Source organism: Trichoplusia ni, chromosome 25 (assembly GCF_003590095.1).
Source record: "Trichoplusia ni isolate ovarian cell line Hi5 chromosome 25, tn1, whole genome shotgun sequence".
Lineage (NCBI taxonomy): Eukaryota > Metazoa > Arthropoda > Insecta > Lepidoptera > Noctuidae > Trichoplusia > Trichoplusia ni.
In genome coordinates, this window is record NC_039502.1 from 124,096 (window position 1) to 144,193 (window position 20,098).

The window sequence follows — 20,098 nt, forward strand, 5'->3', positions numbered from 1 at the left end:
GAAAAACTACTAACTTTCCTAACTCAGAATATTCGTAGTATAAGCCGAAATTTTAGTGGGTTTGAAGTTCTTTTACAGAACCTTGATATAAGCTGTGACATCATAGTACTTACAGAATGTTGGTTATCAAAACAAATAGATAATTTGCCATTCCTGGATGGCTATACTATGTATAAAACCGCGATAAATGTCAATCAAAATGATGGCCTGGTTATATATATTAAAAATACCCTAAAAGTAGCAGTAGAAGAACCCTTATTCCAAGGCTGTAATAGCCTCTTGATTAAAATTAACCTAAACATAGTAGCATTGGCTATATATAGGCCACCATCTCAAAATGTAGATACTTTCTTAAACTCGCTTAGTATAATCTTAGAACAGCTTTCGTCTTATAATAATATCATACTTTTAGGCGACATAAACATAAACATTGTTTCTGGGAAAATTAACACTCATGCACATAACTACCTCAATATCTGTACATTCCATGGACTATGGCCAGCTCATGATTACCCTACACACCAAAGTGGTTCATGCTTAGATCACATATTTATAAAGTCTAAATTACCATCAAAAACTTATATAACGAATTCATCGCTTACTGACCACCAAGCAATATTACTAACATTACAAACCTCGTTACCTAGAAAAAACTGCATGCGTAGCATAACAAAATTAAACATGACGACACTTGAAAACGACATACGCGACTTAAATCTTGACCGCGTTTACAGTTCTAGTGATCCAAATATTAGTTTGCAGTATTTTGTTGGTTCATTACAAACTTTAATTAGTAATAATACCTCTAACAAAATGATACCTAGAAAATACAGCAATATTAAGCCGTGGATTACGCCTGGCCTTGTCCGTTGCATTAGACATAGGGATAAACTTCACCAAAAGCTAAAACTTGCACCTGATAACGAGATGCTTTCCATTACTTACAAACGCTACAGGAATTTCTGTAATAACCTATTGAAAACAAATAAAAACCCAATATGACAAAGTTCAAATACAAATAGCCGGCAAAAACAGTAAGCTGATATGGAAAGTTGTTAAAAGTAACACTTTCAGATCTAAGAAATCAGACTCTGCTCTAGAACTTTTAGCAACCGATGTAACTCCAATACTAGCGGCAAATAAAGTGAACAATTATTTTGTCAATTTGGGTAAAGATTTAGCTGAAAATTATTCCCGAAATTCTTGTCCACAAACTACACATATGTCGCCTAATACCTAATATTCCCTATATAACCTAATACATTCGTTTGTGTTATTAGATACGGACGTTAAAGAGGTTGTTAGTATTATAGATGGTTTAAAAGACTCTTGTGCCGTTGGATGGGATAACATCCCAAATAGCGTACTAAAAAGATTCAAGCACATAATTGCACCTCCACTAACTTACATATTTAACTTATGTTTATCGAACGGTATATTTCCTAATCTGCTTAAAAAGGCCTTAGTAACCCCAGTTTTTAAAGCCGGAAACAAAAACAATATTATCAATTATAGACCAATTGCAGTTCTATCAGGAATTTCTAAGATTTTGGAGAAAATAATTAACGTTAGGCTTATTAAATATCTTGAGAGCAATAATTTGCTTTCGGATCGCCAATTTGGCTTTAGATCAAAAAGATCAACTAACCAAGCGGTGCATCAGCTAACTAACTATGTATGTACAAGTCTAGATAAAGGTATGTACACAATGGGGATCTTCTTAGACCTTGCCAAGGCATTTGACACCATTGCTTGCTCTCTGTTATTGTATAAACTGGAAAAAATTGGTATAAGAGGAACACAGCTCAAATTATTCTCGGACTATCTTAATAACCGTGAGCAGTGCGTAAAAATTGGTCAATATAGAAGTGCGAGACTAAACAGCAGTAGTTACGGAATCCCCCAGGGTAGTATATTGGGACCTACTTTATTCCTAGTTTACATAAACGACCTGTGCAATTTGTCTCTGCAAAATGGTGTCATTATATCGTATGCTGATGATACAGCTCTTGTGTTCTCAGGTAAGTCTAAGGATGAGGTCTATCAAAATGCCCAAAATGGTTTTAATGTAGTGTCTAATTGGCTTAACAATAATATCCTAACATTAAATTCAAATAAAACAAATTACATGTTATTTTCAATGAGAAATAGTAATAAGTCGACTACTAACCTAAATATTTATGCACATAAGTGTAATACGAGCGCGTCCGCGGCGACTGCATGCGCTTGCCCTACATTAGTAAAAACTGACAATACTAAATATCTAGGTGTCACTATTGACAGTCACCTTAATTTCCGTAAACATATTGATTCATTATGCACCAGAGTACGTAAATTAATCTATATCTTTAAACACTTACGCAAAATTGCAGACTTTAATCTAATTCGCCAGGTGTATATGGCTTTGTGCCAATCCATTCTTACCTACTGCATAGACTCATGGGGTGGTGCATCTAAATCTATTATCTTGCCCCTAGAACGTGCTCAAAGAGCAATCCTAAAGGTCGCCACTTTTCGTCCTTTCAGGTTTCCTACTCACCAGTTATACAGGGAATGCAAAGTACTTACAGTACGCCAGTTATTTATTCTACATATAGTACGACTCCAGCATACTGAAATTGGTTTCAGCCCGGTACCTTCCGGCAAGAGAAGAAAGGATTTAGTTTGCACTAACCCACAAACGCAACATGCTTTTACTAACAGATTTTATTTATTTCAAGGACCCTATTTATATAACAAATTTAACAGGCTACTTAAGTTATATAGTGTAAGCTTAAATAGGTGTAATAGAATGGTAACAGAATACTTACAGTCCCTCAATTACTCAGATACGGAAAAATTGCTAGAAATATTACAATAAACTGTTTAGCTTAGAAATTATAATAATAAGTACAGGTAATGTAATCAGGACAGCTTGTCCTGCTTAGTCTTTTATAATACAATTAAGTGATAGAATTACATTAAAATATCCATCAATCATTTTTCTGCACTGATAACCCGAAACACAGGTTTAAAACAAACCTAGTTCGGGTGTCCCTATATTATCTTTAGACCATCCTTCTCGTATATTATTATGTTTTGGTGTAGATTAACTCAACTCCTATGATTATCTATCTATATACTTATTATATTATTATTATCTATATCTTCTATACTTATAATAAATCTGTAGAGAGGTCAATTCTGTACATAAAATATATTTAAAAAATAACTATCAAGGGGTGGTTAGGGATCGCTACTGATGCCAAAAATGCAATCAGTAAAATTTTTGTCTGTCTGTCTGTCTGTCTGTCTGTCTGTCTGTATATTCGTTATAGAAACAAAAACTACTCGACGGATTTTAACGAAATTTGGCACAATTATTCTTCATACTCTTGGGCAGGTTATAGTATACTTTTCATTACGCTACGACCAATAGGAGCAGAGCAGTGAAGGGAAATATTGGGAAAACGGGGTAAGTTACTCCATTTTTTAAGCTTCCGTCACGTGTGCAGGCTTATAGGTTAAAGCTACATAGAAATCATGTATGACGGAAATATTCTCCCTAAAATTATATAAAAAATATTCCTCGACAGCATATGTCTAACTTTTATGGTTGACTCACAATAACACGTGAAACTCCCGATAGCTTAGCAATTCGGAGATTTCTGATTGTATTTGTCTACTCTAACGTTTACAACACTATCACTCATCCCCAATTAAAAAAGTTAACATTATTACCTATTCAATAAAAAAAGAATCATGTAAATCGGTGTAGAAACACCAAAGTTATACATGAAATAATAAGAAATCGCGCGTGAATACAGAGTCATGCTATAAGGATTATTTTTGTGTATCGGTTGCCGCGCTCGACGCGCGTCGTGGCGGGAGGTATAAAAAGGCGGGGGGTCCGCGCTCGAGCGTCATACAATATTTGGCTGTTGATGCGAATAGACGTTCAGACTGTTCGACCTTATTGACAATCAATAATTGTTATTTGCAAACCGTGCTTATCAGCACGACTTTTAGTCTTTGAATAGTTTATTTTTAGAATTGTTTTGTTGTTAGTTTATATAATAGGTATTAGATTAATAGTATTAGTAGTAGGTACACCTATTAGTTATTTTGGTAGTGTTTAATTGTATTAATAGTTTATTTTCGTAATTGGTAGTGTTTAATTATATTAATAGTTTATTTTCGTAATTTGGTAGTGTTTAATTAAATTAATAGTTTATTTTCGTAATTGGTAGTGTTTAATTAAATTAATAGTTTATTTTCGTAATTGGTAGTGTTTAATTATATTAATAGTTTATTTTCGTTATTATTATATTAGTTATTTTGGTAGTGTTTAATTGTATTAATAGTTTATTTTCGTAATTGGTAGTGTTTTAGTATATTAATAGTTTATTTTCGTAATTATTACATAATAACTATATATAATTGTAAGTGTAAGGTAGCTTCAGTTACCGTCGATTAAAAATACACAATGCCACCTAAAAAACGACCATCTTTATCTCGAAATTCGAGAGATGCTAAAAGGATGAGAAATGCGCGTTCTCAAGAATCGGCAGAGGAAAGAGCACATCGGTTAAACTCTATGAGAGTTAGTGCCTCAACCTCTCGAGCCAATGAAAGCTCTCCAGAGAGAGAGATGCGATTAGCAGCTGACAGAGCGAGACGAGCTACATCACGGGCGTCTCAAAGCTCTTCTCAACGAGAGCTGAGGCTTACCATTGACCGAGAACAACATGTGTTATCCCGAGATGCTGAAACTGCGTCACAACGAGAATTGCGTCTCACTGCTGACCGCGAACGGCATACATTGTCTCGCGAGTCAGAAACCTACACTGAGAGGGAATTGCGTCTCACAGCTGACCGCGAACGTCATATATTGTCTCGCGAGTCAGAAACCTTCACTGACAGAGAATTGCGTCTCACAGCTGACCGCGAACGTCATATATTGTCTCGCGAGTCAGAAACCTACACTGAGAGGGAATTGCGTCTCACAGCTGACCGCGAACGTCATATATTGTCTCGCGAGTCAGAAACCTACACTGAGAGGGAATTGCGTCTCACAGCTGACCGCGAACGTCATATATTGTCTCGCGAGTCAGAAACCTACACTGAGAGGGAATTGCGTCTCACAGCTGACCGCGAACGTCATATATTGTCTCGCGAGTCAGAAACCTACACTGAGAGGGAATTGCGTCTCACAGCTGACCGCGAACGTCATATTTTATCTCGAGAATCTGAAACTTTAACTCAATATGAAGACCGTTTGACAAATGATAGGGTGCACCATAATGTTATTCGATCTCTCGAAGACGCACATGAGCATGAACAACGACTAGAGTCGGTACGCGAATATTATAATTCTTTGAGACAAGAACGATCAGTAAGTTTGTCTAATGAAAGATTAAGAATCGAAAATATTCGGTCTCTTGAAACGGACGAACAGCGAGAGGCCCGTCTTACTGCAGACAGATTTCGACATAGCCTTAATAACTTAGATGTACACATAGAAGATCAATCTAGAAATTCGGTGGCTTGGTCCGACAAATATAAAAGTGGGTTTGCTTATAACCTCACAATTGATTATGGATCATCTTCTGTAATAGGCGATATGAACGTGGTATGTCGTTTTTGTAATGCTTCAAAGTGGAGTAAGGAGTCAGCTGGTTTCTGTTGTTCTACAGGTAAAATAAATTTGCCTTCATTCGAAGACCCACCGGAACCTTTGAAATCACTACTTTTAGGGGAACATATACAATCTAAACAGTTTTTAGATAATATTCGCACTTATAATAGTGCATTTCAAATGACATCCTTTGGCGCTCAACAAATCTCAGAAGGTCATTTCATGCCTACTTTTAAGATACAAGGTCAGGTTTACCATTTGATAGGATCCCTTTTGCCTGAAAACCAACCTAAGTTTCTTCAAATATATTTTGTATCCGACTACAACGAACAGTCGAATATAAGAAATCAATATTTCCCGAATTTAAATACTGAACTCATATCACAACTTCAGAACATGTTGCATCAGGTTAATTCGTATGTATGCAGTTTTAAATCGGCATTAGAAGCTCTTCCTCGAGATGATGATAACAATTATAAAATTGTTATAAATGCCGATAGGCGTGATATCGTTATCCGTTCCAGAGATAATCGTTTGCAACGTATTTATGAAACCCACAGGGCTTACGACAGTTTGCAATATCCTTTGATATACTGTCGAGGGGAAGATGGTTATAATTTTGCTTTATACCAAACTGATCCGCGTACAGGCGCACCTAATTATAATAAAAAGATTTCATGCCTTCAATTTTACTGCTACCACTTGCAAGTAAGACGGAATAGGTTTGTATACTTTCAACGTTTTCGTGGCTTATTCAATCAGTTTATTGTAGACATGTACGCAAAAATTGAAACCGAAAGATTAGTTTATATACGATCTAATCAAAGGCAGCTGCGCGTTGAAGAATACGTGCACCTTCGCGACGCCATGCAGCAAGATAACGATACGGTGAATATGGGTCGTTTAGTTATTTTGCCCTCTTCTTTTACTGGTGGTCCACGATACATGCACGAACGTACTCAAGATGCTTTTTGTTACGTAAGAAAATATGGACGTCCCGACTTATTTATTACTGTAACTACCAATCCTAAGTGGGATGAAATTACTCGGGAGCTTCTTGAGGGTCAAGCACCGCATGACCGCCATGATATCATAGCAAGAGTTTTTCATTTAAAATTAAAATCAATGATAGATCTACTTACCAAAGATAAAATTTTTGGAGAAGTATTGTGTTATATGTATAGTATTGAATGGCAAAAACGCGGCTTACCTCACGCACATATCCTGCTTTGGTTAAAAGATAAGGTTCGACCTAATGATGTAGACAGTTTAATCAGTGCTGAAATTCCAAGTCCGATTGCAGATCCCGTGTTATACGACATTGTTAAAACTCATATGATACATGGTCCATGTGGTTCGTTTAACGGGAATTCTCCTTGCATGCAAGACGGTCGTTGCACTAAAAGATATCCAAAAGCCTTAGTGGATGGCACTGTAACAGGACATGATGGATACCCATTATATCGTCGCCGTTCAAGAGATAATGATGGTTTTACTGTTGAAAAGCGAGTGTCTGGACAACAAGTTACTTTAGATAATAGGTGGGTCGTTCCGTATTCTCCTGTGTTGTCCAGAGCATTTCAAGCTCACATAAATGTTGAAATGTGTAATAGTGTAGAGTCAATAAAATATATTTGTAAGTATATTAATAAGGGCAGTGACCAAGCTACATTTGCTTTGAGAAATGAACATGATGAAGTTACAAGATTTCAGTCAGGCAGATATATAAGTTCTTCAGAAGCTGTGTGGCGGATCTTAAGTTTCAACATTCACGAAAGATATCCACCTGTGACTCATCTAGATGTTCATCTTGAAGGCGGCCAACGTATATATTTCAACGCCGAAAATGTCACAGAACGGTTAGAGAACCCTAGACAAACAAGTTTATTAGCATTCTTTCGACTTTGCCAAACTGATGATTTTGCAAAATCTCTTTTGTATGAGGAAGTTCCATCGTGTTATACCTACGATAAGCAACGGGGTGTCTTTAATCGAAGACGCCGTGGCAGGCCTGTAGATGGCGAGTCAGGTATTTTTAAAGAACATGTTCTTGGTAGAGTGTACACCGTTCATCCTAACAACGCTGAGTGTTTCTATTTGCGATTATTATTACATACCGTGCGAGGACCAACCTCATTTATAGATTTGAGAAAAGTAGACGATGTTGTTTATCCCACTTATCAAGCAGCTTGCCAAGCGCGTCATTTGCTTGAAAATGATCAGCATTGGGATGACGCTTTAGCAGAATCCTGTGTTAGTGATAATCCACGACGGTTACGCCATTTATTTGTAACATTACTCACATTTTGTAATTTGTCAGATGCTGTAACATTATGGGAAAACAATAAAGAAAAATTTTCAGAAGACTTTCTTAGAAATATACCTAACAATGATGAAGGCACAACTAATGATAATTTCCGTGATCTTGCCATAAATCAGTGCTTATTAGCTCTTCAGGATGACTTAACAGCAGTAGGCGGTAAATCACTCTGTGAATATGGTTTGCCAACACCAACCTCAGTCGGAGAGGTAACTAATAGGGAATATTCCGCAGAGATTGGTTACAATTTAACGGAACTGCTGACAACATTAGAAAACGGTGTCCCAATGATGACTGCAGAACAACGTTCAGTTTATGACCGCGTGTGCAATAGTGTTCAAAATAATTTGGGAACAATATGGTTTTTAGATGCACCTGGAGGAACTGGAAAAACCTTTTTGACTAAATTAATATTGGCTTATGTTCGAAATCAGCGTAAAATTGCTCTTGCCGTAGCTTCATCAGGGATAGCTGCAACATTGCTACCAGGAGGTAAAACTGCTCACAGTATGTTTAAAATACCAATTGATTTAGATCGCACGGAAAATCCAACCTGTAGTATTTCAAGAAATAGCGACAAAGCTAAGGTATTACGCGAGTGTAGTTTAATCATATGGGATGAATGTACGATGGCCCATCGAAAAGGAGTAGAAGCGGTAGACAGAACTTTAAGGGATATAAGACAAAATGATCGACCAATGGGCGGTATCACGGTTTTATTTTGTGGTGATTTCCGACAAACCTTACCGGTAATACCACGGGGAACCCGAGCTGATGAGGTTAGGGCTTGCCTGAAAAGCTCTTATTTATGGCGAGATATACAATCGGTGCATTTGACTATAAATATGCGAGTGAGAACTGGAGATAACCCGGATGATAGTCAATTTTCTGACACATTGTTAAAGATTGGTGAAGGTACCTATCCACAACTACACCAAGGAAAACTTATACTGACGCCTGAATTATGTTGTATGGTGCAATCTCAACCACATCTTATATCGTCGGTTTACGGTGACGTAACAAATATATTAAATAGGGACAATTCTTGGCTATGCGAAAGATCTATTTTAACTCCTCGCAATGACCAGGCATCTGAGATCAATAACAAAATACTGTCGAATATACAGGGGAAAGCAAAGTTTATAGATCAATAAATAGAATGGTCGATGAACAAGAAGCCACTAATTACCCGATAGAATTTTTAAATTCTTTAAATATGCCCGGACTTCCCTCTCATGAAATTTGTTTAAAAATTGGGATACCGATTATTATGCTCCGAAATTTAAAACCACCACAACTTTGCAATAGAACTCGACTAAAAGTAACCCAGTTGCAACAAAATATAATCGAGGCTCAAATTTTAACAGGTTGCGGTGCAGGAGAAACCGTCTTTATTCCCAGAATACCCTTAATACCAAATAATTTTCCATTCCAATTTAAAAGGACGCAATTCCCAGTATCGGTGTGTTATGCAATGACAATTAACAAGGCTCAAGGGCAGACTTTTCGTGTTGCTGGAGTAGATCTCAGTGTCAGTTGTTTCTCACATGGTCAGTTGTATGTTGCTCTTTCCCGTGTTAGCAGTTCTAAAAGTCTTTATGTTCACGTGCCGGACGGGTCAACTTTCAATATAGTTTACCCGGAAGCTTTGCACTAAAGTATTTTCGTTTTATAGGTACCTTTACCTTATCTTTATAAGGCAGTGGTACTTATATTGCCACCAGAATTTGAACCTTAACACATTATTATAAAGTTTAAAAGCTATAAATATTTTTAAGTTCTGTGTCTTATAAAGGGTTAAGCCTTATGTGAACGTGGTCTAAACAATATTACCAATATAAATAATAATAATAAATATTACCAATACATTAACTTAATACACAAGGAGTTACACGCTGACGGAGTCGCGGACACAGCTATCTATACTTTTCTGCCGGAAGTCACTATTCCACGCGGACGAAGTCGCGGGCACAAGCTAGTTGTATAATAAGCCTTCTTGCAGAGTTTATCCTTAATGGTTGTTTTAAATGAGCTAAAAGGCAGTTCCAATAAAGTGAGAGGTAGTTTATTGTAGAGGCGAACACTAAGTCCCACAAATGAGTTGTGTACCCTGTGTAAACGGTGCGATGTACCAATTAACTTATGTTTATTCCGTGTATTTATACTATGTATATCACTGTTTTCGAGTATAAGTGAAGATTTTTTCGTATCAATAGTATATTATCTAAAATAAATTGGGATGCTACCGTTAAAATGCCTATCTCTTTAAACCGCTCCCTAAGAGAAACTCTAGAGCCTAGCTGGTAAATGGATCTGACAGCTCGCTTTTGTAAGACGAATATCGCTTCGATATCAGCCGCCTTACCCCACAGAAGTATGCCATAGGACATAACGCTGTGGAAGTAGCTGAAATAAACAAGACGAGCTGTGTCCACGTCAGTTATCTGCCTAACTTTTCTAACCGCATAAGCGGCAGAGCTGAGCTTATTTGCCAGGTAAGCAATATGCGCCGTCCATTTTAATTTTGCATCAACTGTAATGCCGAGAAAAACCGTTGATTCTACAGTCTCTAGCACTTCATTACTTATAACAATATCTGGCCCAAGATTCTTAACATTAGGCATCGCGAATTTAACACATTTGGTTTTTTTGGCATTCAAAACTAAATTATTAACTGAAAACCAATGTGTGACCCGAGTAAGTGCACTATTTACTTCTTTAAAGTCATTTCTGTTTACTAACTTTAAATATTAAAGAAGTATCGTCTGCAAACAGCACAACGTCACATATGCCTTTTAAAAAGAATGGTAAGTCATTAATATATACTAAAAATAAAAATGGGCCGAGTATTGAACCCTGGGGTACCCCTAGTTTCACAGGTAGTCCGGTGGACTTATTACCATTAACATCTACACATTGGACCCTATCACTCAAATAGGAATTAATTAAATCCAGTGATCTATTTTTGATATTCGAGTTTGCATATTAAAGTGTCGTGCCGGACGCAATCGAATGCCTTTGAAAGGTCACAGAACACGCCAATTGCGTTCTGAGAGTTCTCCCAAGCTTCGTTTTAGTAAAGCTGCACCGGCATCGGTAGTTGAACGTCCCTTTGTAAAACCGTATTGCTCGCTATGTAAGAGGGTCTTGTCATTGAAATAATGTAGAAGCTGTTTTAACATTAATTTTTCAAAAATCTTGCTGAACGCTGGCAAAATTGATATAGGTCTGAAATTACTAATATCACTTCTACTACCTGCCTTAAATAACGGCATGACTTTACTATGCTTCATTAAGTCCGGGAAGACACCTACGTCTACGCATTTATTAAAGACTACGGCTAAAGAGTAAAGTATTAAGCAGTATATAAATTATATTAGTATTCTAGGGTTAATGGCAATTTCAGTGCTGAATGGGCTGTTCGACCACCTTCAAGCAAAGTTGCTGCGATTCCCGACGAAGCGAGTGCAAGTGCAATTTTATGTGAGCGAATTGTTAATAATATTAATGAAATCAAAAAAGTTTTTCCTGTACCACCAGGTACATCTAAGAAGTAAATCCCCCCAGTTTCAGCATTTGTTACTTCCATAAGAGTATCAAATACGTACCTCTGTTGTTCATTCAACAGTGGAAGATTTGTTTGAATTAATTCTTGCAAAGTGTTGAGATCATACAGTTTTTCTCGGTGCAACTCTTGGTCAAAAGCATCATGCATTGGACGATTGGGCGCGTCCAGGCCTAATTGAATTAATAGTTTGTTTGACATCATCAAGCACATGTCTTCAATTGAAATCAATGCTTCGTTGTAAATTTCTTCACTGATTTCCATATTTGGATTTCCCATTCTATTCCGTATTTGACACAAAATATCATCACACATATAATCTTTGTACTTGATCCACAAATCAATTGGGTTTGATGGGAAGCATGTAGATATGATTATAGAAAACAATGTTCGTATTTGATGAGCGTGTGAAGATATTACAGCATCACTGAGAGTTTGATCCCAATGAGCGTCACTTTCTAGCAATTGTAAACGTAGACAGGCTTCTCTGTAGGATCCACACAATTCACCAGTTCGTAAATGTTGGAATGATGTTGGGCCACGTACATTGACTAATAGCAGTCGTAAATTAAAACATTCATCATTGCTTGGATGTACTGAATAAATTCGATCAATCGCATCGGTGGAATATACATCTGGGTATCCTGGTACTGGTTTTTCTTGTTTCCGTCGTATAAATCTCCTTGAGGATTGATTCCAAGTATAATAATTTGGCATTTCAGAATATAGCAATGTTTGTGCAAAATTATCGTTTTGACATGTGTCAAAAAAACTTGTTAATGTAGTAGATGGTGGCTGAGCAGCTCTTTGACCTGCGTTCTCTGCTGTAAAATACACTCTTTGTCCATTTTCTAAATGCACAGCTAAGTGAATAACAGAAGGGTGTTTCTCATGAATTGGAAAAGAAAATATTCGCCAAATTGCTTCATTACTACTAACATATCGGCCCATTTAGTATTGAGTAACTTCATCATTGGTATTCTTTGCACTAATTCCAATCACAGCCATATCACTCTCTTTGGTTACATATTTGCAAATGTATTTAATTGATTTCACTGAATGGCAAGATTCAACATTGATGTGTGTTTTGAAGGTCTTTGATAAAATAGGTGAATATGGAAAAATCCAGCGATTATCTATCTCAATATCTTGTTGATTTATTTTTACAATTGTTGATTTTCCATTGTCTGCTGTCGATCGGCGACGATACAGCGGATAACCGTAATTGTTTCCGATATAAATGTCCGTACATATCCTTTCGAACATTTACCATCCATCATACTCGGTGAATTTTGATTAAGAGTTCCACAGGGACCATGTATCATGTTTATGATAACTACCTCATGAAATCTAGGATCTACTTGTACATTAGGGATTTCAGCTGATATCACTGCATCAACTTCATTTGGCCTTATCTTTTCAACCAACCAAATCAAAATGTGTGCATGTGGCAATCCTCGTTTCTGCCACTCCACAGAATACATCCAGCAGCGTGCCTCACCAAACACATGATGTTTTACGATGAAACCCATCAAAGATTTCAACTTTTGGGTAAAGACTCTGGCTGTAATATCATGACGATCAATGGGTGATTGCCCAAGGAATAACTCCTGCTTGATTTCTATCCAGTGTGGATTGCATGTAAATGTGATGAACAAATCTGCTGTACCATAATGACGACCATACAACATGGCATCTTGAGCATATTCGTGCATATGTCTAGGGTTTCCGATGTATGTTGCTGGAAGAATTGTCATCCGTCCCACATTCTGTGCATCGCCATCTGTATTAATCGCATCTCAAAGGTGAATATACTCCTCAGATCGGAGTTTAGTTTGATTCAACCTGATAAATGGTAATCTCTCTGTTTCAATTTTAACATACATGTCAACAACATATTGGTGATATAATCGCCGACATTTTAATATGTCTTCATTTTCCCGAATCATTAGGCGGTATGAATAATATTTCATTGAACTTACTTATTTGATGATTTCAGAACCTGTAAATATATTTTGTTTTAATAACATTGAAGTATAAAATTAAAATACATAATATATTGACTGTTAGCGACGATGACAACTACGTACACCTAAATTAAGTCTGTTATAGTTTTTGTTTGACAAACGTTTCTAGTTTCTTAAAGATAATGAGTTTGTTTACGTTTGCAATCTGCTATAGGTGTACGTAGTTAGATTTCGGGAGCGGGAAATTGTCTTTTTAAAAATAGAAATAAAAATTAATATTTAAAGAGACGAAATAAGATTTTATTATTTACGACCCGAGCTCACAGAGTTTGATGTAAGACTGCTTAATTAAAACATATTTATTAATTAATTCTTATACAATAGAAACTTAAGACTATCTTACGGACTATAGTTACAATAACAAGTCGCCCGGGCGGGCCGACTGATAAGAAAAGTGCTGCGTTGGGCTCTACCGCAGCGTGAGAGCTTAAGGCTCTGCTACACTGATGGGTTAGGAATATAACTACGTAGATATATATTTGAAACATTGTTTATGTTATGTTAAGGTTTGTTTGCAAATGTTCAAGACTATATGATGTTGTTATGAGTGTTAGCGACTTAGGCTATGGTTAAGAACTAAGATTTAGTTACCTAAGTGTTGTCCCTATACTATTTAATCCTGAAAAACCTAAAAAAAGGTTTTATGTAGAAACAATTATTGATAGGAGTTGTTTCATAAGTACCCGCAATTATTTGAAGATTGGATTAACTTACCTAAGTGACATCCAATTGTAATTTTATGAAGGTTGATCTGAAATATAATTGATTAACAGAGTAGTATTCCCATTCGCTACTGTGTGGCATCGCGAATTTTTTCAGAGAATAAAAAAAAAGTTTTTTAGTCTATGGCAACTCACAACTAAACGTCACTGATTTAGAGCTAACCATGATTTTGTGGGTCCCATTATGCCAGGGTTCAGCTATTGATGCTGGGGTTGGGGTGGGTGATTATATTTCAGATCAACCTTCATAAAATTACAATTGGATGTCACTTAGGTAAGTTAATCCAATCTTCAATTTTATTTCATGTTGATCTGAAATATAATTGATTAACAGAGTAGTTGTTCAGAGATTGAGGCATAATGGGTACATCTTATAAGCCTGGATATGATGAATAACGGTTAAGGCTTTATAATTATTAAGATATCTATTTATAGTGGCATATTATCCTAATATTAGTATCTATATTTGTTTTTATCCATATATTCTGTCATACACATTGATTATTGATCAACTATTAATTTTCATTTTTTATAAAATTAGTCTGTAGTAATTAACAATTTTTTTCTAAATGCCAAATTTGTAAGCCAAAAGGGTAGAACATGTTGATGCATATATTGTCCTTATATTTTCACCACATCAAAAAATGTTTAACACATGTTTTAGGCAAATAAATACTTCTTTATCTTTGTTCTATTACTGAGATTAATGTAATATGAGTTTTTAAGTGGAACAATGAACAAATTTTATGTTATGTTACACATGTTTATGCAAATAAATATATCTTTATCAATTGTTCTACATATTGTGGAGACTGTGTCCACCAATTTCATGATTGACTATTAATTACCAATTTGTGCTCTTTTTGACATCAATGTAACTATGACTTTTTTTAAGTCATACAAATTTCCTGCACCTTGTGCAATTTGATACTTAACCATTAGCTTTTAACAATGTAACTATGGATTTTGAGTAAGACACATTTCCAATACATAGTGATATTGTGTACAGTTTGATAATTAATTATTCATTATTAACAATGTAACAATAAATTTTTAGTAACAAATTTTTTACACATTGTGTTAATTGTGTCAAACACTTTGATAATTAGTTTTTAATTATTAACGATGTAATTATGATTTTTTAGTAATACAGATTTTCTTCATATTGTTTTAATTGTGCCATAAAATTTGATAATTAGTTACTAATTTTTGCTCTTTTTTAGCGCAGTAGTAATAAGAGTATTTAAAGTACTGCAAATATTTCTTATTTATAAGCTATTAATAAGAAATAACAAGATGATAATGAGATATCCCATTTACTGTAAGTTGCAGTTTGTAAGTCACTCAATTATGATTAAAATTTTTGTCACTGCGGTTGTCGGTTCCTAAGACATGAGCTATAAGGCCCTGCAAAGGTAGTAGAACCTACAACCAAACCACCTTTTTTCCTGATTAAACTCAAGAGCATTCCTGCTGCTCTTGCAGATGTACTGCTGGAGTGTGGGATACAGCTGTCAGCAGGTATAAATTTGATACCTGATTAACTGTTATTGAATAGCTATCTGGTTTTGGTTAGGAGTGTTATAGGTTGATAATGCCGATTATGTAGTTTCCGTTTTTCTATGTGTAGTGAATACTTTATAAATTACCAAGACAAATAATTATTTCCAATGATTGTTTATACGTAATTATGTTAACAAAAATATTTTTAACGTTAATTTGGTAATTGTGACTGTTTCTAAAAATATTAGTACTATAATACAAACATTTAATACTAGTTATAAAAACAAATTATGCTTAATCAACATAATAATAATAATAAATCATTTTATTATCAGGCTACTAAGGCCCATAGACATATACCTTACAGACTAACATAGATATTTATACAATAGTTGTTAGTATATATAGCTTAAAATTAAGTTAGTAAGCTTCCTTATACTACGTCTTAGTGCGTTCTGGTGGAACTTGTCCGCGGAAGCGACGGAACACCACGTTCTGAGGCCAGAAGTCTTCATTTAAGACGAGATGCAGGAAGCAATTCGGTACTCGCACCACAAACGCCTTGTTGACGTTGCGGTTCGACTCCAGCTCCTGCACCCTCAGCGTGTATTTCAACTTCTGGCGCACATACTCGACGATACTCTCTCGCTTCACAGTGTAATGTAGGCGGGAGATGTATACCGGCGTGTTCGGCTGCGCGGCACGCACTAGTTGTTCGGGCTTTGTTGGAGCCTTGCCGCAGCGGTTCTTTGTAGGTTTGGGACGACGCTTCTTCCTCTGCACCAGCTCAAAACCGTCTTCATCCCGTCTCGGCAGCACTACACTCGGTGCAGCGGGCAGCGGGGCCCCGCACGGAGCAGGCGCGGCTCGTGCAGGAACACGCGCGGGCGCCGGCGCGGGCGCGCGGGGTAAGGTCACGCAGCTCGGTGTTCGAGCAGCGGCGTCAGCATAAACGCGCCGAGGCGTCGACGCGGATACTTCTTTCGCAATCGGGGCATTGCACTCTCCTACAACTGCAGACGCATCGAAATCAGCCGATGCAAAACTGCAGACGGAAAGGTTTTGCGCCCCACGACGTGTGTTCACCTTAGAGGCCTCGTCAGGGGACCTACTTACAGACATAGTAATAATAAATAAATTTTTGTAATAAATGCGGACAACATCACATACATTGTTCTGAACCCAAAGTAAGTTGCTGAAGCACTTGTGTTATGGAATTCAGATACAACGAAGGTACCACAAACACCCAGACCCGAGACAATGTAGAAATGTTAATTTTTACATTGACCCGACCGGGGATCGAACCCGGGACCTCAGAGCTAGCGACACCTTGAAACCGGTGCGTACGCCACTTTGAGGCCTAAAATATTATTCTGTGCAAAATGTATGAGCTGACAGCGTTGATTTGAAATAAAAAAATAACATACAACTCTAAGTTTTTATTTTATTTCTGGTCAGTCACTAAATAAAACACAAATCGTTTTGTTATATTTTATTCATGCTAAGTCTAATGTTTTTCGATTGGCTTGCCGTTGCATTTGACTGCACAAACTTGAGTTGTGGTATTTCTAACTGATTTTTCATTAGTTGTACGGAAGTTGTTCCCGTTCTTTTCAAGCCAGAATTTACACAAAGGATTGATGCAACCGTTTCATTATCTAGCCTATTGCGTTTATCTGTTTTGATATTTTTTAGATCACTAAATAATCGTTCAACAGCAGCATTGGAAAAAGGCAGTGACATAAAATAGTTCACCAAAATTGGCAAATGAAGGAATTGACATCTGCTGTCAACATTTTTTTTTTTCAAACATTTTTTTCCAGTATCTTACCGTATCGATGGAATCATTCATTGGATTTTGTTGACGAATTTTGTGCAAATAATAATATTAATACAGCAGACTATAGAAGAAGAACGATAAATAAAAGATAAATTTTAGGTGGGGTGTGTGGTGTCAAAACTACAGCAAAATATTTTTTGAGGGGAAAAAATTCCGTAGAAGGGGAAATCTGAATTGCCATGTGGGGAAAGGAAATCGTTCTAGTGGAAACACTGGTGTTCGCTTTGATGCGCCGGCGTCGCGTCATAAGTGTCCTTCGTGCGAAATTCTTAAGTGCAAAGTGAGACGTAATTATCAGTGCGCGATGTCACAATATCAATATTCTAATGTCGAGTACACTGAAATGGTCCGAATACTGGCTAGGTGTAACGACAATGTTTCGGAAGCCTGTCGCCAATATGCGATACAATTCCCGAAAGTGCCTACACCTAGCCGAGTAACAATGTTAGCTGCCACACAGCGGTTACGTGATTACGGGCAATTCCGGAGTGCCTTGAGGGATAGTGGTCGTCCACCGAGGCACACAGTGCGTGAAGAAGAAGACATATTGGAATTCTTCGAATTAAATCCAGCAGCAAGTACCAATGACGCAGTTCGGCGGTTTAATGTCACACAATACTTCGCGTGGAGTGTCATTCACGGTGAAGGAAAATATCCTTTCCACCCTCATCGTGCGCAGGAGCTCACTGAAGCGGACAAACCCGCACGAGTTGCTTTTTGCAATTGGTATTTAAATGAACGGCCTACAATATTATGGACTGACGAGGCTACATTTTGCAGAGTGGGGTTATTTAATACCAGAAATGAACATTTATGGTGTTACGAAAACCCGCACGAACCGAGACCTCATAATTATCAACACCGGTTTAGTGTGAATGTATGGGCGGGAATCGTGAATTCCACATTACTGGGCCCTATCTTTTTGGATAGACTTAACAGTGAAACTTACGAACAATTTCTTACTGAAACACTACCGGTATTAGAAGAAGACATACCACTCGCCGATTTACGTGGTATGTACTTTCAACAAGACGGGGCACCTGCGCACTATGCTCACCGAGTCAGAGACCTATTAAACAGGATGTATCCTGGTCGATGGATAGGACGTGGCGGGCCCCGCGCTTGGCCTCCAAGGTCACCAGATATTACTCCTTTAGACTTTTATTTGTGGGGACATGTTAAGACGCTAGTGTACACAGGTCGTGCAATCACAAGCCGTGATATGTTAATAGAAAAAAATATTTGGGCGTTTAATCAAATTAAAATGAACTCTGAAGTGTTATCGCGAGTAAATGAACAGGTTATTTTTAGGTGTGGACTATGTGTTGGTTGTGAAGGTGACTATTTTGAACGTTATGTGCGCGATACTCACCGACACCCGCGAGACTTGAACTTGAGAGGTAATAATAATTTGTAAATATTGATTTGAAATATCTAATTATCATTAAATCAATTACTGTAAATATGCTGATTCCACTTTTTAAATACGCCTACATTTAAAAATAAAAATGGATGAATAGTACCAGTTTTAAGTTGAAGAATGTTCAACATAACTTTCGTCACATTGCATATGTAATTTAAGTACCTACATAGAATTTGTTCTTATTTTATTTTTTAATGTAGCCAGTCCTAAGCCTGGATAAGTATGAAGGGAGAGTGGATTCAGTATTCGGTACCTACAAACAATTACTTTTATCAAGTGATAACCAGTTACAATTTTACAAGAAAAATACGTCACATACGGTACCTAGTTAATAGTTTGTTTTTATTAAGGTGTTAGTACGTAGGTACTGTGTGAAAGATCAAGGTCATTCCCATGTAACAAATGTCCGATTGTACCTAGGTATTATTTGGCTTTTACGTAAAAAGGCGGGAAATCGTAGCGTAGCTAGTTAGAATTATTACTACCTACGAGTGGTGTTGTGGTACCTACAATAAAATACAGAGTTGAAACGTGTTAGATAAGAAAACGAAATATTGAAGCTTTGTTTTTGATGAATGTATTATGTTTTATAAAAAGTCATAGAGCAAAAGTTGTTGTTCATGATGTTAGTAATATAGTCCTGAGAGGTTGTTAATGTTTTACCAATAACCCTGTATACTATTTAGCAGTATTATTTTTGATTCCACAAGGTGTCCGTTACTTGTCTCACTTTTTCAAAATCTGTCAAATACAGAATCTGTCATACGTAGAATCTGTAATATGTAGAATCTGTCATACGTAGAATCTGTCATATGTAGAATCTGTCATATGTAGAATCTGTCATATGTAGAATCTGTCAATAGTAGACTATGATGTCAAAAGTAGACTATGATGTCAAAAGTAGAATCTGTCAAATGTCGACTAAACGGAAAGTTGGCATAAAATTTTCCCTAACCACATTTGTTGCCCCAAATGAAGTCATTTGAAAGCAATTGTTGGATATTTTTCAAAAAGTGTATGGAATCTGTTCCTATTCCTGAAACCAAAAAGAATAATGGCTCTGGTGGTGGATTCAATGGTA

At 36.7% G+C, this 20,098-nt stretch overlaps 1 protein-coding gene across 1 annotated transcript in view; it reads left to right on the forward strand.

The window, feature by feature from the left end:
* The first annotated feature begins 20,071 nt into the window (after positions 1-20,071).
* The window catches only part of LOC113505236, a 16,976-nt gene continuing 16,949 nt past the window's right edge, over positions 20,072-20,098 (forward strand). The window contains 1 exon segment of the mRNA XM_026887853.1: positions 20,072-20,095. Coding sequence (XP_026743654.1) covers positions 20,072-20,095 — 24 coding nt within the window.